This window comes from Panulirus ornatus, chromosome 12, assembly GCF_036320965.1.
Source record: "Panulirus ornatus isolate Po-2019 chromosome 12, ASM3632096v1, whole genome shotgun sequence".
Taxonomy (NCBI): Eukaryota; Metazoa; Arthropoda; class Malacostraca; order Decapoda; family Palinuridae; genus Panulirus; species Panulirus ornatus.
The window spans coordinates 35,621,161-35,643,594 of record NC_092235.1 but is presented as its reverse complement, the minus strand read 5'-3'; the positions used below and the strand labels follow the sequence as shown (position 1 = coordinate 35,643,594).

General features: G+C 41.0%; 1 protein-coding gene across 1 annotated transcript in view; it reads right to left on the bottom strand.

Annotated features, from left to right (window-relative positions):
- The window catches only part of LOC139752248 (uncharacterized), a 113,431-nt gene that overhangs the window by 45,003 nt on the left and 45,994 nt on the right, over nucleotides 1–22,434 (bottom strand). Inside the window, exons 3-4 of the mRNA XM_071668282.1 lie at nucleotides 12,131–12,344; nucleotides 829–953 (exon numbers count right to left, since the gene is read on the bottom strand). Of these exons, the coding sequence (XP_071524383.1) occupies nucleotides 857–953; nucleotides 12,131–12,344 (311 nt within the window). The 3' untranslated portion in view covers nucleotides 829–856. The remainder of the gene's footprint in view (nucleotides 1–828; nucleotides 954–12,130; nucleotides 12,345–22,434) is intronic.

Genomic DNA, 22,434 nt, shown 5'->3' with positions numbered 1-22,434 from the left:
AACATCTCATTTCCAGCACATCCATCCTCCTGCGCACAACTCTATCCATAGCCCACGCCTCGCAACCATACAACATTGTTGGAACCACTATTCCTTCAAACATACCCATTTTTGCTTTCCGAGATAATGTTCTCGACTTCCACACATTCTTCAAGGCCCCCAGAATTTTCGCCCCCTCCCCCACCCTATGATCCACTTCCGCTTCCATGGTTCCATCCGCTGCCAGATCCACTCCCAGATATCTAAAACACTTCACTTCCTCCACTTTTTCTCCATTCAAACTCACCTCCCAATTGACTTGACCCTCAACCCTACTGTACCTAATAACCTTGCTCTTATTCACATTTACTCTTAACTTTCTTCTTCCACACACTTTACCAAACTCAGTCACCAGCTTCTGCAGTTTCTCACATGAATCAGCCACCAGCGCTGTATCATCAGCGAACAACAACTGACTCACTTCCCAAGCTCTCTCATCCCCAACAGACTTCATACTTGCCCCTCTTTCCAAAACTCTTGCATTTACCTCCCTAACAACCCCATCCATAAACAAATTAAACAACCATGGAGACATCACACACCCCTGCCGCAAACCTACATTCACTGAGAACCAATCACTTTCCTCTCTTCCTACACGTACACATGCCTTACATCCTCGATAAAAACTTTTCACTGCTTCTAACAACTTTCCTCCCACCCCATATATTCTTAATACCTTCCACAGAGCATCTCTATCAACTCTATCATATGCCTTCTCCAGATCCATAAGATTAAATCAAACAAATTAAAATGGACGTGCTTTGTCTCTACAAACAAATGATACTGTACCAGATAAAGAGAATCATCTTGCTAACTCCTATATAGTAATTCCTCTGTTGGCCATCTGAAGTTCAAATCTTCTGTTAAATCGAACACCCTTCAAGATCTTCTTTTGCCCTTCACGTATTTCTTGTCTGAAAAACACAATCACATCATCTCTCTATTGTAAATGGCTCTCTGTAATCTCTAAATGAAAAAGTAACCACTTAATTCAAAAGGCTTCACCTTCAAAATCCTTAAGCTCTACAATGATGCTCCCAAAGAGCAGTTTTTCTCTAGCCATTTTCAGTCTTCCTAAATGACCCCCCATCACCTGCTGCAGACCGTAGGATGAGAGTTTTCTCAGATACAGATGACCTCACGATTACATCACAGAGCAGAGTTTTCTCAGATACAGATGACCTCACAATTACATCACAGACCAGAGTTCTCTCAGATGCAGATGACATCACAATTACAACACAGACTGGAGTTCTCTCAGATACAGATGACCTCACGATTACATCACAGTCCAGAGTTCTCTCAGATACAGATGGCATCGCAGTTACATCACAGACTGGAGTTCTCTCAGATACAGATGACCTCAATTACATCACATACAAGAGTCCTCTCAGATACAGAAAACCTCATAATTACATCACAGCATCATAGATCTTTCAGATAAAGATGACTTCGCAATTACATCACAGTATCAGAGTTCTCTCAGATGCGGATTACCTCAATTACATCACAGCACCAGAGTTTTCTCAGATACAGATGACCTCACAATTACATCACAGCACCAGAGTTCCCTCAGATACAAATGACCTCACAATTGCATCACACACCAGAGTTCTCTCAGATACAGATGACTTCATTAGATCACAGAATCCTGACACTACCCAATCAACACTAACTTCACACACAATATTAACTCTCTTAAAAAAGAATGTCTGCATCACCAAAGAAATCTACCTTAACCCCTACAAGATATGATTTCAACCCACACCCTCCCATCATCCTGAATGGTCAATCTCTCCAATTCAACAACACTGCTACAACATTGGGCAACACATATGACACACATAAAAAAGTACCAGATGTGGAAAAGAAAAAGAATTCATTGATATACTCTACAAACAACTAATCTACTTCATCCTGGACTAAACCTCATTCACTTAGATATCCATCTTGTCTAGAGAGTAAACAACAAAGCTGAAAACAATGCAAAACAGAGTACTCAGAACAATCAACACATGCCTAGCCACCACAAACATTCAAGAGGTGCACAAAAACAAAAAATATATATATATTTATCATACTTTGTCGCTGTCTCCCGCGTTAGCGAGGTAGCACAAGGAAACAAACGAAAGAATGGCACAACCCACCCACATACACATGTATATACATACACGTCCACACATATACCTACCTATAAATCTGAACGTATACATATATATACACACAGACATATACATATATACACATGTGCATAATTCATACTGTCTGCCCTTATTCATTCCCGTCGCCACCCCGCCACACATGAAATGAAAACCCCCTCCCCCGCATGTGTGCGAGGTAGCGCTAGGAAAAGACAACAAAGTCCACATTCGTTCACACTCAGTCTCTAGCTGTCATGTATAATGCACCGAAACCACAGCTCCCTTTCCACATCCAGGCCCCACAAAACTTTCCATGGTTTACCCCAGACGCTGCACATGCCCTGCTTCAATCTACTGGCAGCAAGTTGACCCCGGTATACCACATAGTTCCAATTCACTCTATTTCTTGCACACCTTTCACCCTACTGCATGTTTAGACCCCAATCACTCAAAATCTTTTTCACTCCATCTTTCCACCTCCAATTTGGTCTCCCACTTCTCCTCGTTCCCTCCACCTCTGACATATAAATTCTCTTTGTCAATCTTTCCTCACTCATTCTCTCCATGTGCCCAAACCATTTCAAAACACCCTCTTCTGCTCTCTCAACCACACTCTTTTTATTACCACACATCTCTCTTACCCTCTTATTACTTACTCGATCAAACCATCTCACACCACATATTGTCCTCAAACATCTCATTTCCAGCACATCCACCCTCCTGCGCACAACTCTATCTATAGCCCACGCCTCCCAACCATATAATATTGTTGGAACCACTAGTCCTTCAAACATTCCCATTTTTGCTTTCCAAGATAACGTTCTCGACTTCCACACATTTTTCAACGCCTCCAGAACTTTCAACCCCTCCCCCACCCTATGATTCACTTCCACTTCCATGGTTCCATCCGCTGCCAAATCCACTTCCAGATATCTAAAAACACTTCACTTCCTCCAGTTTTTCTCCATTCAAACTTACCTCCCAACTGACTTGTCCCTCAACCCTACTGGATCTAATAACCTTACTCTTGTTCACATTTACTCTCAGCTTTCTTCTTTCACACACTTTACCAAACTCAGTCACCAGCTTCTGCAGTTTCTCACATGAATCAGCCACCAGCGATGGATCATCAGCGAACAACAACTGACTCACTTCCCAAGCTCTCTCACCCACAACAGATTGCATACTTGCCCCTCTCTCCAAAACTCTTGCATTCACCTCCCTAACAACCCCATCCATAAACAAATTAAACAACCATGGAGACATCACACACCCCTGCCGCAAACCAACATTTACTGAGAGCCAATCACTTTCCTCTCTTCCTACACGCACACATGCCTTACATCCTCGATAAAAACTTTTCACTGCTTTTAACAACTTACCTCCCACACCATACATTCCTAATACCTTCCACAGAGCATCTCTATCAACTCTATCATATGCCTTCTCCAGATCCATAAATGCTACATACAAATCCATTTCCTTTTCTAAGTATTTCTCACATACACTTTTCAAAGCAAACACCTGATCCACACATCCTCTACCACTTCTGAAACCACACTGCTCTTCCCCAATCTGATGCTCTGTACATGCCTTCACCCTCTCAATTAATACCCTCCCATATAATTTCCCTGGAATACTCAACAAACTTATACCTCTGTAATTTGAGCACTCACTCTTATCCCCTTTCCCTTTGTACAATGGCACTATGCAAGCATTCCGCCAGTCCTCAGGCACCTCACCATGAGTCATACATACATTAAATAACCTTACCAACCAGTCAACAATACAGTCACCCCCTTTTTTAATAAACTCCACTGCAATACCATCCAAACCTGCTGCTTTGCCGGCTTTCATCTTTCGCAATGCTTTTACTACCTCTTCTCTGTTTACCAAATCATTTTCCCTAACCCTCTCACTTTGTACACCACCTCGACCAAGACACCCTATATCTGCCACTCTATCATCAAACACATTCAACAAACCTTCAAAATACTCACTCCATCTCCTTCTCACATCACCACTACTTGTTATCACCTCCCCATTAGCCCCCTTCACTGATGTTACTATTTGTTCCTTGTCTTACGCACTTTGTTTACCTCCTTCCAAAATATCTTTTTAATTTCCCTAAAATCTAATGATACTCTCTCACCCCAACTCTCATTTGCCCTCTTTTTCACCTCTTGCACTTTTCCTTTGACCTCCTGCCTCTTTCTTTTATACATCGCCCAGTCATTTGCATCATTTCCCTGCAAAAATCGTCCAAATGCCTCTCTCTTCTCTTTCACTAATAATCTTACTTCTTCATCCCACCACTCACTACCCTTTCTAATCTGCCCACCTCCCATGCTTCTCATGCCACAAACATCTTTTGCGCAAGCCATCACTGCTTCCCTAAATACATCCCATTCCTCCCCCACTCCCCTCACGTCCTTTGTTCTCACCTTTTTCCACTCTGTACTCAGTCTCTCCTTGTACTTCCTCACACAAGTCTCCTTTCCAAGCTCACTTACTCTCACCACTCTCTTCACCCCAACATTCTCTCTTCCTTTCTGAAAACCTCTACAAATCTTCACTTGATCAGACATCCCTCCAGTTGTACCTCTCAGCACATTAACATTCTGGACTGCAAATATGTATTTGCAGTCCAGAGTTTATTGATGATGACTTTGAGAAGATATATTCTATTGGATCTAAGTTAAAGTACCCTAAATCTTTCATTGATAAATCCCTACAGTTAGCAAAGAAATCATTTTATAGAGTTCAGCCCAAACCTCCCATTGATGCCAAGAATCTTTTAGTTCTCCCTTTTAATAATAATTTCACTTTACTTCCCATGTTGCTTAAATCCTTTAATGTAAATGTTGCCTTCAGCAACAATAATACTACAAAGAATATCTTAATCAAGAATTCACCAAAAAAACCTTTGATAATATCTTACCTCACTGTTCTCAAAACACACACTACCAGCCACCAGCCCCTTAAGTTTATTCCTACTTCACAAATCAACAACATACACTTTGTTATCATCCCCTTTTCCCGACAAGCACAATACTGACAGAACATACAACCAATATAACCAAAATGACCCAACTAATACTAAACAATGGCCTACCAACCCAATCTTAACCATCACTACGAAATATACATGCATCAATGTTCCTGGTAGCCAACTTTAGAATAAGACACTGTTCATATCTGTGGGAGGTGGTAAGGAGAAAATTGCACCATGCCTCAGTGCATATTTTCCCAGCAAGGATGAACAATCTGATTAGAATGATGACTCTACTGCTCATTTTGGTTACTTTTTGGTGGGCTAGTCAACTTCTGATATTTAGTTTGGCTGCGTACATCATAGTTGTATGCCTTGTAATTAGTGCTGGCTTTCTGAACCTGAAAAAAGGGACATCTGACTCACTTTACCTTCAAAAAGGTAATGCAGCAATTTTAGCCGCTATGAGAGTCTACAACCCCAGCCAGATCTTGAAACCTATCTAAAAAAGTCTCACTCCTGGTATGGTCATAGCTGGGAACTTGGGTACAGATGTAATAGTGAAAATAGTGGAAGAGATTTCCTCAGGCCGGGCTGCAACAAATCACTGCTTAGTGCAGTGGCAGTATCGTAACCAATGAGTTTAGGAGGTGCTGCTACAGTGATGGGCACAGAATTGAGAAAAGTTTTCAAATTTCAGTCTCTCAGGGGCATAATCTAGTTTTTTTGAGTATCCACATCTCACCCTGCCTCCTCACAGTGACCTTGTCCTAAGGAGTGGAACTAAAGGGGGAGGAGTTGCCCAGCTCCATCGGGGGAATCTTTTCAATATAGAAACATTTGTGTTGTATTGCAAATTTGTTTCTGGGATAATTTTGGAGCCTTGCTGCCTCTGGAAACACTGCGCTGGAGCTGCCCTCTGCCAGTGGTCTGTCAAAGGTGAGGCACAAAAGGCTATGAAGCAGTACTGGAGTCTACCAGTTATGCTGTGGAGTAAAAGAGAGGAGTGATTGAAAGTGACGGCACTAATGGTGAGAGTAAAAGGAGGGAGCATGTAGGGAAGTTTAAGTTATAGCTTGGATGTACTGAGGATAGGGGAAACCCATATCCATGGACAAGGTGTATGGAGTGAAAACAGAAATGATGAATGCAAGTGGTATAGAGGTAATGAATGAAAATTATCAGGGAAGAGGGAAAGAAGTCTGTGCAATTCAGCTATCACCGGGAGTGTAAAAGGGTATTACAAGGCATGAATGGAATGGATGAAGAATAGGGTGGGTGAAACAAAAGACTAGAATTGCAGAGCATGCACTGGCATATGTGCTTGTGAATATGAAGCCTGTACAAAGTTAGGGTGAAATACAGCATTTCTGGAGAAATGTGAACAACTGCATAAATGATTTTGAGAAAGAGAGAAACGGTCATAATGGGTGATATGAATGCGAAAGTGGGATGGGATGAAATTGGCAAGATACCTGGGAAATGGGGAGTGCCTGGAGTAAATGAGAATAGAAGTTATCTTGTGAATGTCTGTGCTAAGAGGGGTATGCTAAATTGCAAGCATCTTTTTTCTGCACAAGACGATCCACAGGTATATGCGGATGAGGAATGATGGAAGAGAAGACCAAAAGGCTTTGAATGACTACGTGGTAATGAAATGAAAGACTCAGAAAGGCTGTGCTAGATGCTAGAGTTGTGAGAGGATTCTTTGGAGACTATGACCATTTTACAGTTGTCGTGAGGATGAGGATCAGGGAGAAGTGGAGGTTTGGTGTTGGGAAGAATGCAGAGGTAAAAGTGTTGGCAAATGTGAAGACGAATCAGAAAAAATAAGTGGAGGAATATGAAAGGAAGTTAACTGAAAGTTTAGATGGAAATGCAGTGAATATAGGGATGCAGTCATGTGTGAATAAGGTGCTTAAAATGTTTAGAAAAATACCATCAAAGGCTGTAAAATTTGTACCTAGATACAAGGTTGTGAGATACAGAAATAGAAAAAGAAATGCATGATGGATGGAATACTTAGAAATGCTGTGAAAGAGAAGAAAATAGCATATGGTAAATTGCTTGATAGGAATGTACCAGTGGAAGTTCAGCAAAGGAGGGAAGAGTAAAAAATGTGTGGCAGAATGTTAAGAAGCTGATAGGAAAGCAAAGAAAGAGTCAAAGAGGATTTTGGAAGAAAGTTGAGTGAAGAGTCTTGGGAAAAAAAATTGAACTGAAAGGAGGTGAACAAGGAAACTGGTGGATATGAGAGTGGAAATAATGTAAGAAGTAAGGAAGGGGAGCTGCTGAATCAAATGGAGGAAGTGAAAGGAAGATGGTATTTTGAAGAAAAGATGAACATAGAAGGGGAGGCAGCAGATGTTACATGCATGGGTATGGAGGAGGGAAGGAAGAAGATACAAGTGCATGGGCTTATAGCAAAAAGGGAGGTAAGAAGGGTAATAATAAGGGTGAAGGGAGGAAAGGCACCGGAAGTGCATGGGATTACAACTGAAATGCTATAGTAAAGAGGAGAAAGTGTGATATTACAGTGGTTGCATCTGACATGTAATTTAGCATGGAAACAGAAGGTTGTGCCTGAGGATTGGGTAAAAGCTATTATTGTTCCTTTACTCAAAGGAAAAGATGCCAAGGATTAATGTAGGAATTATGGGGGACTAAGTCTGTTAAATATACCAGAAAAAATGTATGCAAGCATGTTAATCGACAAACTAATGGAAGTGACTGAATGCAGAACAAGTGAGGAGCAAGGGGGTTTTAGGAAAGGTTGGGGAAGTGTGGATCAGATTTTTAGAGTAAAGATCACAAAGGAAAAGTATCAAGTAAAAGGTATGAAGTTGCATGCTGATTCTATGGATATGGAAAATGCATATGACACAGCAGAGTAGAATGCATTGAGGGATGCAACTAACTGATGATGTGAAAGCCTTCTATTGAGGAGCAAATGCAAGTGTACGAGTGGATGGAGAGAGGAGCAAAAGTTTTGGGATATATATAGGTGTGAGGAAGGCCTGTGTGATGTCACTGTGGCTTTTTAATATATACATGGATGGAGCAATAAGAGAGATGAAGAAGAAAGAAAGCAAAATGGGGAAAAGGGATACAGAGATGGAGTGTGGCAGTGAGATATGGTGGCTAGTGGCAAGCCTGTCAGTGGATGATACTAAGTTGTTAGCTGAGAGTAAAGAGGAGTTGCTGAAGGTTGTAAGTAAAGTAATGGTGTTTAAAGGAAACAAAATGAAAACAGATTTTGTAAGAAAGTGTACTAAACTGTGTTTTGGACATGGGGGACAAAGACTGGCAGATGTGAGAAAATTCAAGTATTTAGGGCATGTCTTGGATAAGTTTGGTTATGCGGAAGGCGAGATAAGGGAGCGATCAGTACAGGGTCCCTTAATAGAATAATGAAGGGTAGAGGTGTAAGCATGGCAGTGAAGAGAGAATTTTGGGACAGAATAGTCCTCCCAACCCTGACCTATGCAGCTGAAACATGGATGTGGAATGAGTCACAGAGGTCAAGAATCAGGCTAAGAAAATAAGCTATTTAAGAGGTGCATGTGGTGTGACTAGATGGAATGAAGAAGGAAATGAAGGGGTATATGAGAGATGTGGTATGGCTGGGAATGCAAAGGGAATGAATTGTGGAGTGGCAAACTGGGTGAAACATAATACTGAGTGGTTTGGGCATGTGAAAAGAATGCAAGACTGGGAGTTTACAAGGAGAGTGTATGATAGTACAATTAGAGGGGTTGGTGTGAGAGGGAGACCACCTGTGACATGGGCAAATAGAATGGAAGAATAGTGGAGGGAGAGAAATGGCGGCAGAATGTGTGGAATTGTGTATGTGAGGGAGGCATGTAAGTACAAGGATAAATGGAGACTCTTTTGCCATAGCCACCTCCATGATGAGGGTTCCTACAGAGAAAGGACATCAGAGATATAGACAGATAGGCTGCAACCAATTATAAAATGCATATGTAAGCTTTCTCCCCTTCCATTTGTTCCAGGAAAACATCCTCTCTTCATGATGCTATTTCTAGCATTCATATTCCCACTTTTGACATTGGTGTTTGCACCACTTCTCTTCCTCAGAGATATGAAAAGAAAATTCTCCAAGCTCATCAGTCTGACTGGCTATCTGTTGTCCATCAGGAAGGTCAGCTGGTTGTTGGTCAGAATCATGAAACACACAAGAGCAGTGACTGAGGCTGAATGGACTCCCCAAAGTCCATGATCCTGTTGGTCCTGTCTGCTTTCAGCCCTGGACAGCAAATGATGATAATGATGATGATGAAATAGGAGACTGCAAATAAGGCTCCAAGTGTCATTTTCTGTTAGTCAGTACAGACAACCTTATTTTCACTTGGAACAGTTTCCTGTATTATTCAATAAATACATACAATAGTGGGTACATACAACTGCATCCATACCAATATGCCCTGCCTTTTAGCAAAATTGTAGTAGCAGTAGATAGCATTAGTAGGTAGGAACATTCAGGTAGGAGCATTAGGTACAAACATTAGGTAGGAGCCTCTGCAAACACTGTGCTAGACTTGACCTCTGCCAGTGGCCTGTTAAGGATATGGCACTAAAGGCTAAGAAGAGGCACTGGAGGTTTTTAGTTATGGAGACTGTTGGAACAAGCATCAGAGATATAGAAAGATAGACAGATAGATGGACCAATATGACCCATGTGCACTCTGTATGGTGATCTGTGAGTGACTAAGATGCATAATTATTTTTCCCAGCTGTTACGTTAGGCTGCTTGTGATATATATGGCTACCTGGTAAAAGCAAATATCATCCAGGAACTTAAAGGATATTAGGAGCCAAAAAAACTTTATATGATGCATACTGTAGAAGCTACATAACACATTACATGATACACAAAGCATTGAAAGGGGTTAGCTTAAAAACTGGATAATTCTAAAACCTCAATATCACATGAATCACAAAATTCTGAATTGTTAGCTACTAAGGATATCTGTATGGGAAATCTAACACAGCAGTAGATTAGCATTTAATGAATGATAGATAATGAGTCATTAATACATGCAAGTCCTAAAGTATTCTGTGCATTATGTTTTACCAAACATTCTACAACAGCAGGAGGGTGAAAGGCGGGCAAGGAATAGAGTGAATTGGATCGATGTGGTATACCGGGGTTGACGTGCTGTCAGTGGATTGAATCAGGGCATGTGAAGCGTCTGGGGTAAACCATGGAAAGCTGTGGGGCCTGGATGTGGAAAGGGAGCTGTGGTTTCGGGCATTATTGCATGACAGCTAGAGACTGAGTGTGAACGAATGAGGCCTTTGTTGACTTTTCCTAGCGCTACCCCGCACACATGACGGGGGAGGGGGACGGTATTCCATGTGTGGCGAGGTGGCGATGGGAATGAATAAAGGCAGACAGTGTGAATTGTGTGCATGGGTATATATGTATGTGTCTGTGTGTGTATATATATATATATATGTGTACATTGAGATGTATAGGTATGTATATTTGCGTGTGTGGACGTGTGTGTATATACATGTGTATGGGGGTGGGTTGGGCCATTTCTTTCGTGTGTTTCCTTGCGCTACCTCGCAAACGCGGGAGACAGCGACAAAGCAAAATAAATAATAAATAAATATATAAACCATGGAAAGTTGTGTGGGGCCTGGATGTGGAAAGGGAGCTGTGGTTTCGGGCATTATTGCATGACAGTTAGAGACTGAGTGTGAACGAATGGGGCCTTCGTTTGTCTTTTCCTAGCACTACCTCGCACACATGAGGGGGGAGGGGGATGGTATTCCATGTGCGGCGAGGTGGCGATGGGAATGAATAAAGGCAGACAGTGTGAATTGTGTGCATGGGTATATATGTATGTGTCTGTGTGTGTATATATATGTGTACACTGAGATGTATAGGTATGTATATTTGCGTGTGTGGACGTGTATGTATATACATGTGTATGGGGGTGGGTTGGGCCATTTCTTTCGTGTGTTTCCTTGCGCTACCTCGCAAACGCGGGAGACAGCGACAAAGCAAAATAAATAAATAATATCTACAACAGTTTATAAAAATTTAAAAATTCATACATCAACACATACAAAAATCAAATTTCAAACCCATACTTACCTTCAAAACCTATGCACACTAATTAATTTTCAAATATATCCAGTGCATGCTGACAGTAATTTGGCTGCCTACTTATAACACCTTAGCATAAATTCATTTTCTGACCATTTGCTCACCTTTCCTGCCTCCACAAAATAGCATTAGGAACTGAGCCTTCGAGGGAAAGGCTTAGTTTTGCACTTTCTTATTTTCTTCTTCACAAAGATACTGCTGAAGAGTACATCAAATTACTTGTCCAATGTGCTATTCCCTGTTCTTTATTCCTACACTTCATGATATCTATCGCTGCACTAATATTAACACCTAAAATTTACTCACATTAGCCTCCCATTGTAACTTTCTCATAATTTTCGAGAAAGGGTACAGGTTGTACCTCTTTAATCTGGCAGCCCTGGGACCTGGCCATTGCCAGACCATAGAAAATGCTGGAAAACAGAAATTGACCCCTAAGTCATACAAAGCTGATAATCCAATCTCATAGTACTCACACAAAGTCTTTACAGAACTTCCTTTATCTAAGTTTTTCAGTAACTCCACTTTTTCAAGCATAGATAATGATTTATGCACCTCTTGGTCTCTTGGATGACATCCTGAAGGGCTAAAATACAGCTGAATACAAGAAATTAACATGGCTGTTAAGTACCTTGACTGCAAAGTAAACAGATTTTGGCACCTTAGCATTGCTAACAGCACCACCCTGGTGGCAGAACCACAAACTAATAACTAATGGCAGCAGATTCAAAATATGCTGGACAATGGGAGTTGCTGGACCACAGAGTGCCAGATTAGACCGGCACAACCTGTAATACAATTCTTAACACAATTTCTCACCTGGATTTAATTCTAGGTTTCCGTTGTGCCATGTTCTTCAAAGTATTTCGCTTTGTAAGTGGTTTCACAACACCCTTGTGTTGTACAAAACTTGAGGTTATGTTACTGTCAGTTTTTGGATCATACTCAAGCCTTTTTGGTACAGAATCAGAGATTTCTTGTTTCTGAGAAGCATCTTGCTTACTAGGTGCTGGGCTGATGAGAGATAGATTCACTGGAAAGAGTTATAAAGCAATTGGTAAATCACAACTCATAAGCAATGTTATTTATTTTCATCCTATGAACCTTACAACTGTCTTCTATTCACACTACTATAAGCAGATCATGCACCCAGACCCTTGAACTTAAAGTTCAAGTGCAGGATAGGCATTTCATATGGAATAGTGGCATGCAAAGTGCAGATCAAAACGATACAATATATGGTAGTTACCAAAATTGGTGGAGTCTGTAGAAATAGGATGTGCTATAAGTAATGTGCAAAATGATGGCAGGAATACAATTTTATACAATTATCAAGATGAAAATGAAGAAATACCCAACAGGAAGTAGATTGGTTAACTGAGGATGTTATGAATTGCAGATGAAAAACTAAATATAATAAGGTTTACATTTTAACTTGGTAACATGTATGCTGTCCTCAGGAGAGTTAGCAGTGGAAACAATTATCATCCTGTAGTATCACATATTTCCTTCCACATGTGACAACATCAGACTTATTATGCAACTCATTATAACTATGTTGCAAAATTACTAGAGTTAAACATTTCATTAAAGCAATTAACATTTCAAAAAAGTGAATTTTGAAAAAAGAAAAACTTTCTATGGTGGTGTCAAACAAAATATAAAATAACCACCATGGATCTCTAAGAGTTAGGGGCCTCTGGCTTCCCTCTTTCCAGTAAGATTTAAACTTCTCACCATTTGCAAACCATCCAAACAGCAGCAGCAGCAACAGCTCAACTCAGAACTCTCCTCTAACCAGCAGTCACCACCTAACAATCCTATCAGATGTTCTACTTGCCCCTTCATAATTCTTTGGAACTGGGATATCATCCCTGGAGTGACTACTATCAATCAATAAAAATGTTTTTTGAATAAGAGGAAAAGGTAAGACAGGAAACAAAGAGCACATAATTTGCTTACAGGATAAAGTCCCAAGAGAAACAGTTTTCCATTCTCCAACATATTTTTCTCTCCAGGGGTGGTCCACCCAATAAGCTATGAAAAACTAAGATGGTTAGAAAAAAAACATCTTTTTCAAGAAAAACATGAAGACAAACATAACTAAAACTTACCTTATGGTACATTATCTCACAACAGATAAGCCCAATGCCCATAAAACTGACCCTCTGTGTTTAGACCATTTCATTTAATAATTGTTCACTGTTTCCCACATTAGTGAAGTAAAGCCCAGAACCCAGAACAGATGAAGAAATGGCCTCATTCACTTACATCCACTGTCTAACTGTCATGTGTAATGCACAAAATCCACATCTTCCTATCCACAACCATAGGTAATAGGCCCTTGACAGCAGTCACACAGGGTGGTACTAATATCCTGACTGAGGAGGGTTAAAAGTGGTGTCCAGAACTATCTTACACTCTCCATATTAGGATTGCTGGTCTTACTTACTGTATCAAGATGGGACTATCAGGATAGTCCTACCATCTCCTTAGAAGCACCTACTTAAACCTCACTTATTTTTCTTCGCTCATAAATTTTTGCCACCTCCTGTCTAATCATTTGTTTTAAATGTAATCATGAGAGGGAGGGTTCAGACAGTAGTAGTACCAGCCCCTCCCACAACCTTTCCCTCGCTCATAGGCCTTCCTCTTTTTCTATTCATTATACCAACATTAGCAGTCTCTTGTAACCTCTAGAAGACATCTGTTGAGTACCCTTCCTAACATCTTCCTTCTCTCTGAGACCCAGTTGTCTAATGATGTTCTCACAAGCCCTTTTATCATATCCAACTATAATCTCCACTCACAATTCCATACAAAGGTTAGGTTTGTGTTTTTTGCAACAACACATCTGTTGCATGCCTCTAGGACTTGAGTCCCCAAGATTAGAAGTTATGCGATTCAAGGTCTATCTCCCAACTATCATACTTTTCCTCTACTTGCCTTTTGCTCTCCAAATTCTAGAAATTTTATATCTTTCTCTGACTGTCTAAATTCCTGCCAAGAGACTGTGACATTTTCTCACTCACAAGCTGAGATCCTCTACTTTGAGGATCTCAACATTCACCAAAAGGAATGGCTGAATCCCTCCCATATGAATGGTGAGGGGATGGAAATCCTCGTGTTTTCCATTCTCAATGATTTAGAGCAAATTATCTCCCACTCTATCCATATTCCTGACCACTTTCCTAATATCTTGGATCTGTTTTTTGCCTCTAATCCACCCAACTGTAACTACACAATCTCACCCTCAATTGGTTCATCTGATCACAGTCTCATAAATGTATCTATTTTAACAGCACCTCCCCCTCCAGCAACCCATTCAAAGAATAAATATTGACACCTTCACAAAGCTGAGTGGAATAACTAACTAAAATTCTTTTCAGACTCTCCTCGGGTAACTTACTGTCTCTTATGTTATGAAGCTCCTTTCTCTGCCAAATGCACAGCAGAGGTTATTCTTGCAGGAATGGAAACATTCACTGCCTCTTCTTCCAAGACGACATCTTCGAATCCATTGTTCAACCATTACTGTTCTGAATGCCCATAACCAATGCAAGTACGTTATTCGGGAGGAAAAGTGTTCCTTTCTTCAAAAGAAGTTTGATAACCTCTCCTCTCCATCCACTGATAAGTCTTTATGGTCTTCAGCTAAAGACATTGCTATAAACTTTGTCGCTCTACTTTTCCTTCACTTTTCCATTTTGACAAAACTAAAGCTGTTTTTCCCGTAAACAAAGCAACTCTCTCTGGTTCTTGTTTCTCTTCTAACTCCACCTTGGATGCCTAATATTCATAAAGCCACTCATGCTCCTCTTACTAGTCCTAAGCCCTTCTCTATAATCTCTTGTCGGACTATTTGAAAAGCACTTCTCTCTCTCTGGGAACAAGCAAGGCTCATGGCCCTGATGGCATGCATCCATCCCTGTATATTCAAAGAGTGTACCTCTGAAATTGAACTTGTGCTTGCCAGTCTGTTTCATTTCTGTTTAAAAAACAGAATTTTTCCTTCTTGGAAGCATGCATTGGTACATTCTACTCCTAAGAAGGGTAACCGTTCTAACCCCTCAAACTATGGTCCTGTTGCTATGACACCTACCATTTCCAAAGACTTTGAATCCCTCCTCAACTCCCATATCAATAGACATATTGAATCTCACAGTCTTCTTGCTTATTACCAATATAGCATACATAAGGTGAGATCCATTGATGACACTCTTCTTATCTAAGTAATGTCTCGTCATCATTGAAAGATTTGGGGGAGTCCTATGTAGTTTCCCTTGACATATCCAAAGCTTTTGACAGGGTGTGGGACTGGGGGTCTCATCTCTAAGCTCCTCTTTTCTGGCTTTCCTCTCATTCTGCTTCTTCATATCTAGCTTCCTCTCTGGCCAATCTATTTTCATGGTTGTAGATGGATCAGCTTCCCCCATTCTCCATCAACAGCACTGTCAATCAAGGTTCTGTCCTGTCCCTAACACTTTTCTCCTATTTATCAACAATTTCCTCTTTTCCACAAATAACCAAATGCACTCATACGATGATGACTCAACCCTGCATTCCTCCACTTCTGCTTCTTCTTGTCTCACATGATCTGCAGTTTGTCTCAACACAATTTTCTATATAAACTCAGACTTAAACAGGATACCTCAGTGGGGTAAATGAAACCTGGTTAAGTTTAATGCCTCCAAGACCTAGCTTTTACCCATATCTCTATTGAAAACTCCTTACAACTCTCATCTCTCCTTTGATGGTTCTGTAATTCCACCTCTTGTCTTAATGAACATACTTGGTATTACTGTAAAATACACTCTTTCTTGGAAACCCCATATTATGGAAACAGCTTAGTCTACCTCTTAAGAAACTGGAAGTCTTGTTTAGATATTGAAATAACTTTTCTTGCGAAGTTACTCCATTTAAACAAAGCTATGGTTCGTCCTTGTATTGAGTATTGCTCTCACATCAGGGGTGGTTCTAGCTCTGAATCCCTACTTGACAGAGTTGAGTTGAAAGTGGTCTGGCTTACAAACTCTCTGAGACTAAATTCAAAACTTGGCCCACTTGCTCTATGCCACAATGTTGGTTCACTTTTCCACTTCTATATGTATTACTTTGGTTTTTACTTCCAAGAGTTGGCTGCTTGTGTGCCCCCATGGCTAGCTAGACCATGCAGTACTCAACAATCTGCTGTGTCACTTTACTGTGTGACAACTGGCAACTAAAGGGTGGGCCATTTCAAAAATTGTTTCTTTCCCTACACCTTGAAGCTTTGCAGTTCTCTACCTTCTCATGTCTTTCCCAGTAATTAAGACTTGGGAAATTTCAAAAGACAGGTTTTTCACTTCCTCCAAAATGTATAAATATTTTTCCTTGTCTCTTTTTCCCTTTCATAATGCTCCCTATATTTCAATTAAGGCCTGGCCTCAATGCAGACTTTTAGATGTTATGGTCTCTCTCTCTCTCTAGAGCTCTCTATGGTTTTCCTCAGCCATTTCATATACCTTGATTCAGTCCAACTGACACCATACTTCCCTTGTATCACTTAAACTCATTCTATCCTGTGCACACCTTTCACTCTCCTACATGTTCAGGCCCCAAACATGTAAAACATCATTCACCCAATCTTTCCTTCTCCAATTTATTCTCCCTCTACTACTTTTCATCTCCGCTTATGACACCTGATCCAAACATTCTATGCCACCCCTGAAAACACTATTCCTTCACAATCTGATGCTTTATAAATAACCTCACACTCAATCACCACTCTCCCATACAACCTACTTGGTACACAACACTTATACCTCCATTGCTCATCTTTGTCCCACTTGCCTTTATACAATGGCATTCCAACTATCCTTAGGCAACTTACCATGATTCATACATACAATGAATTCTATCCAAGTAATCAACGAAGTCACCCACTTTCTTAAGAAATTCAACTGCAATATGATCCACTCTTGCTGCCTTGCCTCATGTCATCGTATGCAAGGCTTTCATCTCCTCATCTCTCTTCACCAAATCACTAACCATGACTCTCTCACACTGTATATCTCCCCAATCCAAACACCCTACATCTGCCAATCTATACTTCAAACACATTCAACAATCCTTCAAATGTTCCTCCACAGATGTTCCCATTTGTCCTCTTGATTTTCTCACATTATTAACCTCCTTCAAAACATCTTATTCTCCCTAAAGTTTACTGATACTCATTCACCCCAACTCTCATTTTCCCTCTTTCAACCCTTGCACCTTCATTTAGACCTGCTTTCTCTTATACATTTCCTAATATTTGCACTCCTTCAATGTAAATATGCCACATTCACCTCTCTTTTCTCTTTTACTAGCAACTATAATTCATCATCCCATCACTCTCTACACTCTCACTTACACACTTCCCACACACGTCAGCATCCACTCCCCTTGCTTCTTTTACTCTCAACTTTTGCCAATCTACACCAAATCTCTCCTTGCATTTTTTCATATGCACTTCTTTTCTACATTCACTTATATTCACCATCCTCTTCTCACTCATATTGTTTCCTCTTGTCCAAAAATGCCTACAAATCTTCACCCTTGCCTCCACTAGGAATTGGTCAAACATCCCACCAGCTGCCTCTGCCTAAATATTCACATCCATGAGTCTTTTGCACCAATATCAATCAATGTATAATTCAATAACGCCTTCTCACCATCTTTCCTACTCACTCATGCATACTTGTGCGTGTCCCTCTTTTTAAACCAAATATACCCAATCACCAATCCTTTTTCAATATGCTACTTCAGAAGCGGTTTACTATTCCTATTCACTTCACTGAATATCCCATGCCCCTACAATATACCTTTAATTGCCATGTTACCCACTCACATCTTTAAATCCATCACACTCAGCTGCTCCTAAAACATTTGCCTCTCACCATCCTCCTCCTCATGGCCAGGTGCATAAGCACTAACAGTCACCCATCACTTGCAATGCACTTTCATTTTTACCAACATCAGTCTGGAAGTCAATTCCCTACTTCACCTATCACCCTTTCCTTATCTCTTGCCCTTACACCAACACCTAACTTTACCCCTATGACACTCTCAAGCTATTCTTCCTGTCTACCACTGAGCTTTATTTCAGTCTGAGCCACTGCATCCAGGTTCCTTTCCTTAAACATTCTACCTACCACTCCTTTCTTCTCGCCCTGGTTACATCCACCCACATTTAGACACTCCAGCCTGAGCCTTTGAGGAGGATGAACACTTCTCATTTGGCTTCCATCTGTTCTGGGAGGATGAACACTTCTCATTTGGCTCTTTCATCTGTTCTTTCTTTTAGGAATGAAAATACAAGAAAGTGAAGGAGGTTCCAGCCCTCCCAATCCCACCACTTTTAGTTACCTTTCATTACATGCAGGGAATACAGAGGTAGTGGTGCTATATCCAGTACGGTGGGGTGGCACCAAGAATGGATGAAGGAAAGCAAGTATGAATATGTACATGTGTAAATATGTATATGTCTGCATATGTGTATGCTGATATGAACATTTATGTAAATGTGTGAAAAGTGATGAGAGTAAGTGATCTTGGTTATGAGACTTGTGTGAGGAAGTACCAGGAGAGGTAAAGAGCAGAATGGAAAAAGATGAGAGCAAATGACGTAAGGGGAGTGGAATGTATCCAGGGAAGCAGTGATGCCTTGTGAAAAAGATGCTTGTGGCACGAGAAATGTGTGAGGCAAACAGATTAAAAAGGGTAATGAGTGGGGTGGGGGGGTGGGAGGGATGAAGAAGTAAGATTCTTAGTAGAAGAGAAGACAAGCGTTTGGACAAATTTTTGCAGGGAGGTAGTGCGAATGACTGGGAGATGTATGAAAGAAAGAGGCAGGAGGTCAAGAGAAAGGTACAAGAGGTGAAAAAGAGGGCAAGTAAGAGTTGGGGTGTGAATCATCAAATTTTAGGGAGACTAAAAAGATGTTTTTGAAGGAGGTAAATAAAGTGCATAACACAAGAGAACACACGCGAACATCGGTGAAGGGGGCTAATGGGGAGGTAATAACAAGAACTAGTGATGTGAGACGGAGATGGAGTGAGTATTTTGAAGATTTGTTGAATGTGTTTGATGATAGAGTGGCAGATATAGGTTGTTTTGGTCAAGGTGGAGTATGAAGTGAGAGGGTCAGGGAGAATGGTTTGGTAAACAGAGAAGTGGTAGTGAAAGCTTTGCGGAAGATGAAAGCCAGTAAGACGGCAGATTTACATGGTACCACAGTGGAATTTATTATAAAATGAGGTGACTGTGGTGTTGACTGGTTGGTAAGGATATTCAATGTATGTATGGATCATGGTGAAGTGCCTGTGGATTGTTGGAATGCATGCATAGTGCCATTGCACAAAGGCAAAGGGGATAAAAGCGAGTGTTCAAATTACAGAGATATAGGTTTGTTGAGTATTCCTTGGAAATTACAAGGGAGGGTATTGATCAAGAGGGTCAAGGCATGTACAGAGCATCAGACTGGGGAAGAGCAGTGTGGCTTCAGAAGTGGTTGAGGATGTGTGTTTCAGGTGTTTGCTTTGAAAAATGTATGTGAGAGATACTTAGAAAAAAAATTGGATTTGTATGTAGCATTTACAGGTCTGGAGAAGGCATATGATAGAATTGACAGAGATGCTCAATGGAAGGTAATAAAAAGTATATGGTGTGGGAGCTTAGTTGCTAGAAGCAGTGAAAAGTATTTATTAAGAATGTAAGGCATGAGTACGAGTAGGAAGAGAGGAAAGTGATTGATTCCCAGTGAATGTCGGTTTGTGGCAGGGGTGCGTGATGTCTCCATGGCTGTTTAATTTGTTTATGGATGGGTTTGTTAGGGAGGTGAATGCAAGGGTTTTGGAGAGAGGGGCAAGAATACAGTCTTTTCTGGATGAGAGGGCTTGGGAATTGAGTCAGTTGTTCACTGATGATGCAGCGCTGGTGGCTGATTCTGGTGAGAAACTGCAAAAGTTTGTGACTGAGTCTGGTAAAGTGTGTGAAACAAGAAAGCTATGAGTAAATGTGAATAAGAGCAAGGTTATTAGATTCAGTATGGTGGAGGGACAGGTAAATTAGGAGGTAAGTTTGAATGAAGAAAAACTGGAGGAAGTGAAGTGTTTTACATATCTGGGAGTGGATTTGGCAGCTAATGGAACCATGAAAGCGGAAGTGAGTCACAGGGTGGGGAGGGGGCAAAGGTTCTGGGAGCATTGAAGAATGTGTGGAAGGCGAAAACATTATCTCAGAGCAAAAATGGGAATGTTTAGAGGAATAGTGGTTCTAACAATGTTATATGGTTGTAAGGCATGGGCTATAGATAGGGTTGTGCGGAGGAGGGTGTATGCGCTGGAAATGAGATGTTTGAAGGACAATATGTGGTGAGGTGGTTTGATCAAGTAAGTAATGAAAGGGTAAGAGAGATGTATAGTAATAAAAAGTGTGTGGTTGAGAAAGCAGAAGGTGTATTGAAATGGTTTGGTCATATAGAGAGAATAAGTGGGGAAAGATTGACAAAAAGGATATATGTGTCAGAGGGGGCAGGAATGAGGACAAGTGGAAAACCAAATTGGAGGTGGAAGGATGGAGTGAAAAAGATTTTGAGCGATCGGGGCTGAACATACCGGAGGGTAAAAGGCATGAAAGGAACAGAGTGAATTGGAATGATGTGGTATACTAGGGTCGACATGCTGTCAATGGATTGAACCCAGGCATGTGAAGCGTCTGGGGTAAACTATGAGAAAAGTTTTGTGGAGCCTGGATGTGGAAAGGGAGCTGTGGTATCAGTCCATTACACATGACAGCTAGAGACAGAGTGAGGGCAAAAGGGGCCTTTTGTCGTCATTTCCTGACACTACCTACCGCACACACAGAGGGAGGAGGTGCCATTTTGTGGGGCAGGGTGGTTGCAGGAATTCATGAAGACAGCATGTATGACTAAAGGAGACAGGAGCGAGGGGCTAGAAACCCTCCCCTCCTTGTATCCTAACTTTCTAAAATGGGAAACAGAAGGAGTCACGTGGGGAATACTCATCCTCCTCAAAGGCTCAGACTGGGGTGTCTAAATGTGAGTGGATGTAACCAAGATGAGAATAAAAGGAGAGATAGGTAGTATGTTTGAGGAAAGGACCCTGGATGTTTTGGCTCTGAGTGAAAGAAAGCTCAAGGGTAGAGGGGAAGTGGTTTGGGAATGTCTTGGGAGTAAAGTCAAGGGATGGTGAGAGGACAAGAGCAAAGGAAGGAGTAGCACTACTCCTGAAACAGGAGTTGTTGGAGTGCGATAGAGTATAAGAAAGAAAACTCTAGACTGATTTGTAAAACTGAAAGTGGATGGAGAGAGATGGGTGATATTTGGTGCATATGCACCTGGTCATGAGAAGAAAGATCATGAGAGGCAAATGTTTTGGGAGCAGCTGAGTGTGTTAGTAGTTTTGATGCATGAGACCAGGTTATAGTGATAGGTGATTTAAATGCAAAGGTGAGTAATGTGGCAGTTGAGGAAATAATTGGTGTACATGGGGTGTTCAGTGTTATAAATGGAAATGGTGAAGAGCTTGAAGATTTGTGCTGAAAAGGGACTGGTGATTGGGAATACGTGGTATAAAAAGAGATGTATATATATATATATATATATATATATATATATATATATATATATATATATATATATATATATATATATTCTTCTTTTTTTGCTTTGTCGCTGTCTCAAGCGTTTGCGAGGTAGCGCAAGGAAACAGACGAAAGAAATGGCCCAACCCCCCCATACACATGTATATACATGCACGTCCACACACGCAAATATACATACCTACACAGCTTTCCATGGTTTACCCCAGACGCTTCACATGCTCTGATTCAATCCACTGACAGCACGTCAACCCCGGTATACCACGTCGATCCAATTCACTCTATTCCTTGCCCTCCTTTCACCCTCCTGCAAGTTCAGGCCCCGATCACACAAAATCTTTTTCACTCCATCTTTCCACCTCCAATTTGGTCTCCCACTTCTCCTCGTTCCCTCCACCTCGACACATATATACTCTTGGTCAATCTTTCCTCACTCATTCTCTCCATGTGCCCAAACCATTTCAAAACACCCTCTTCTG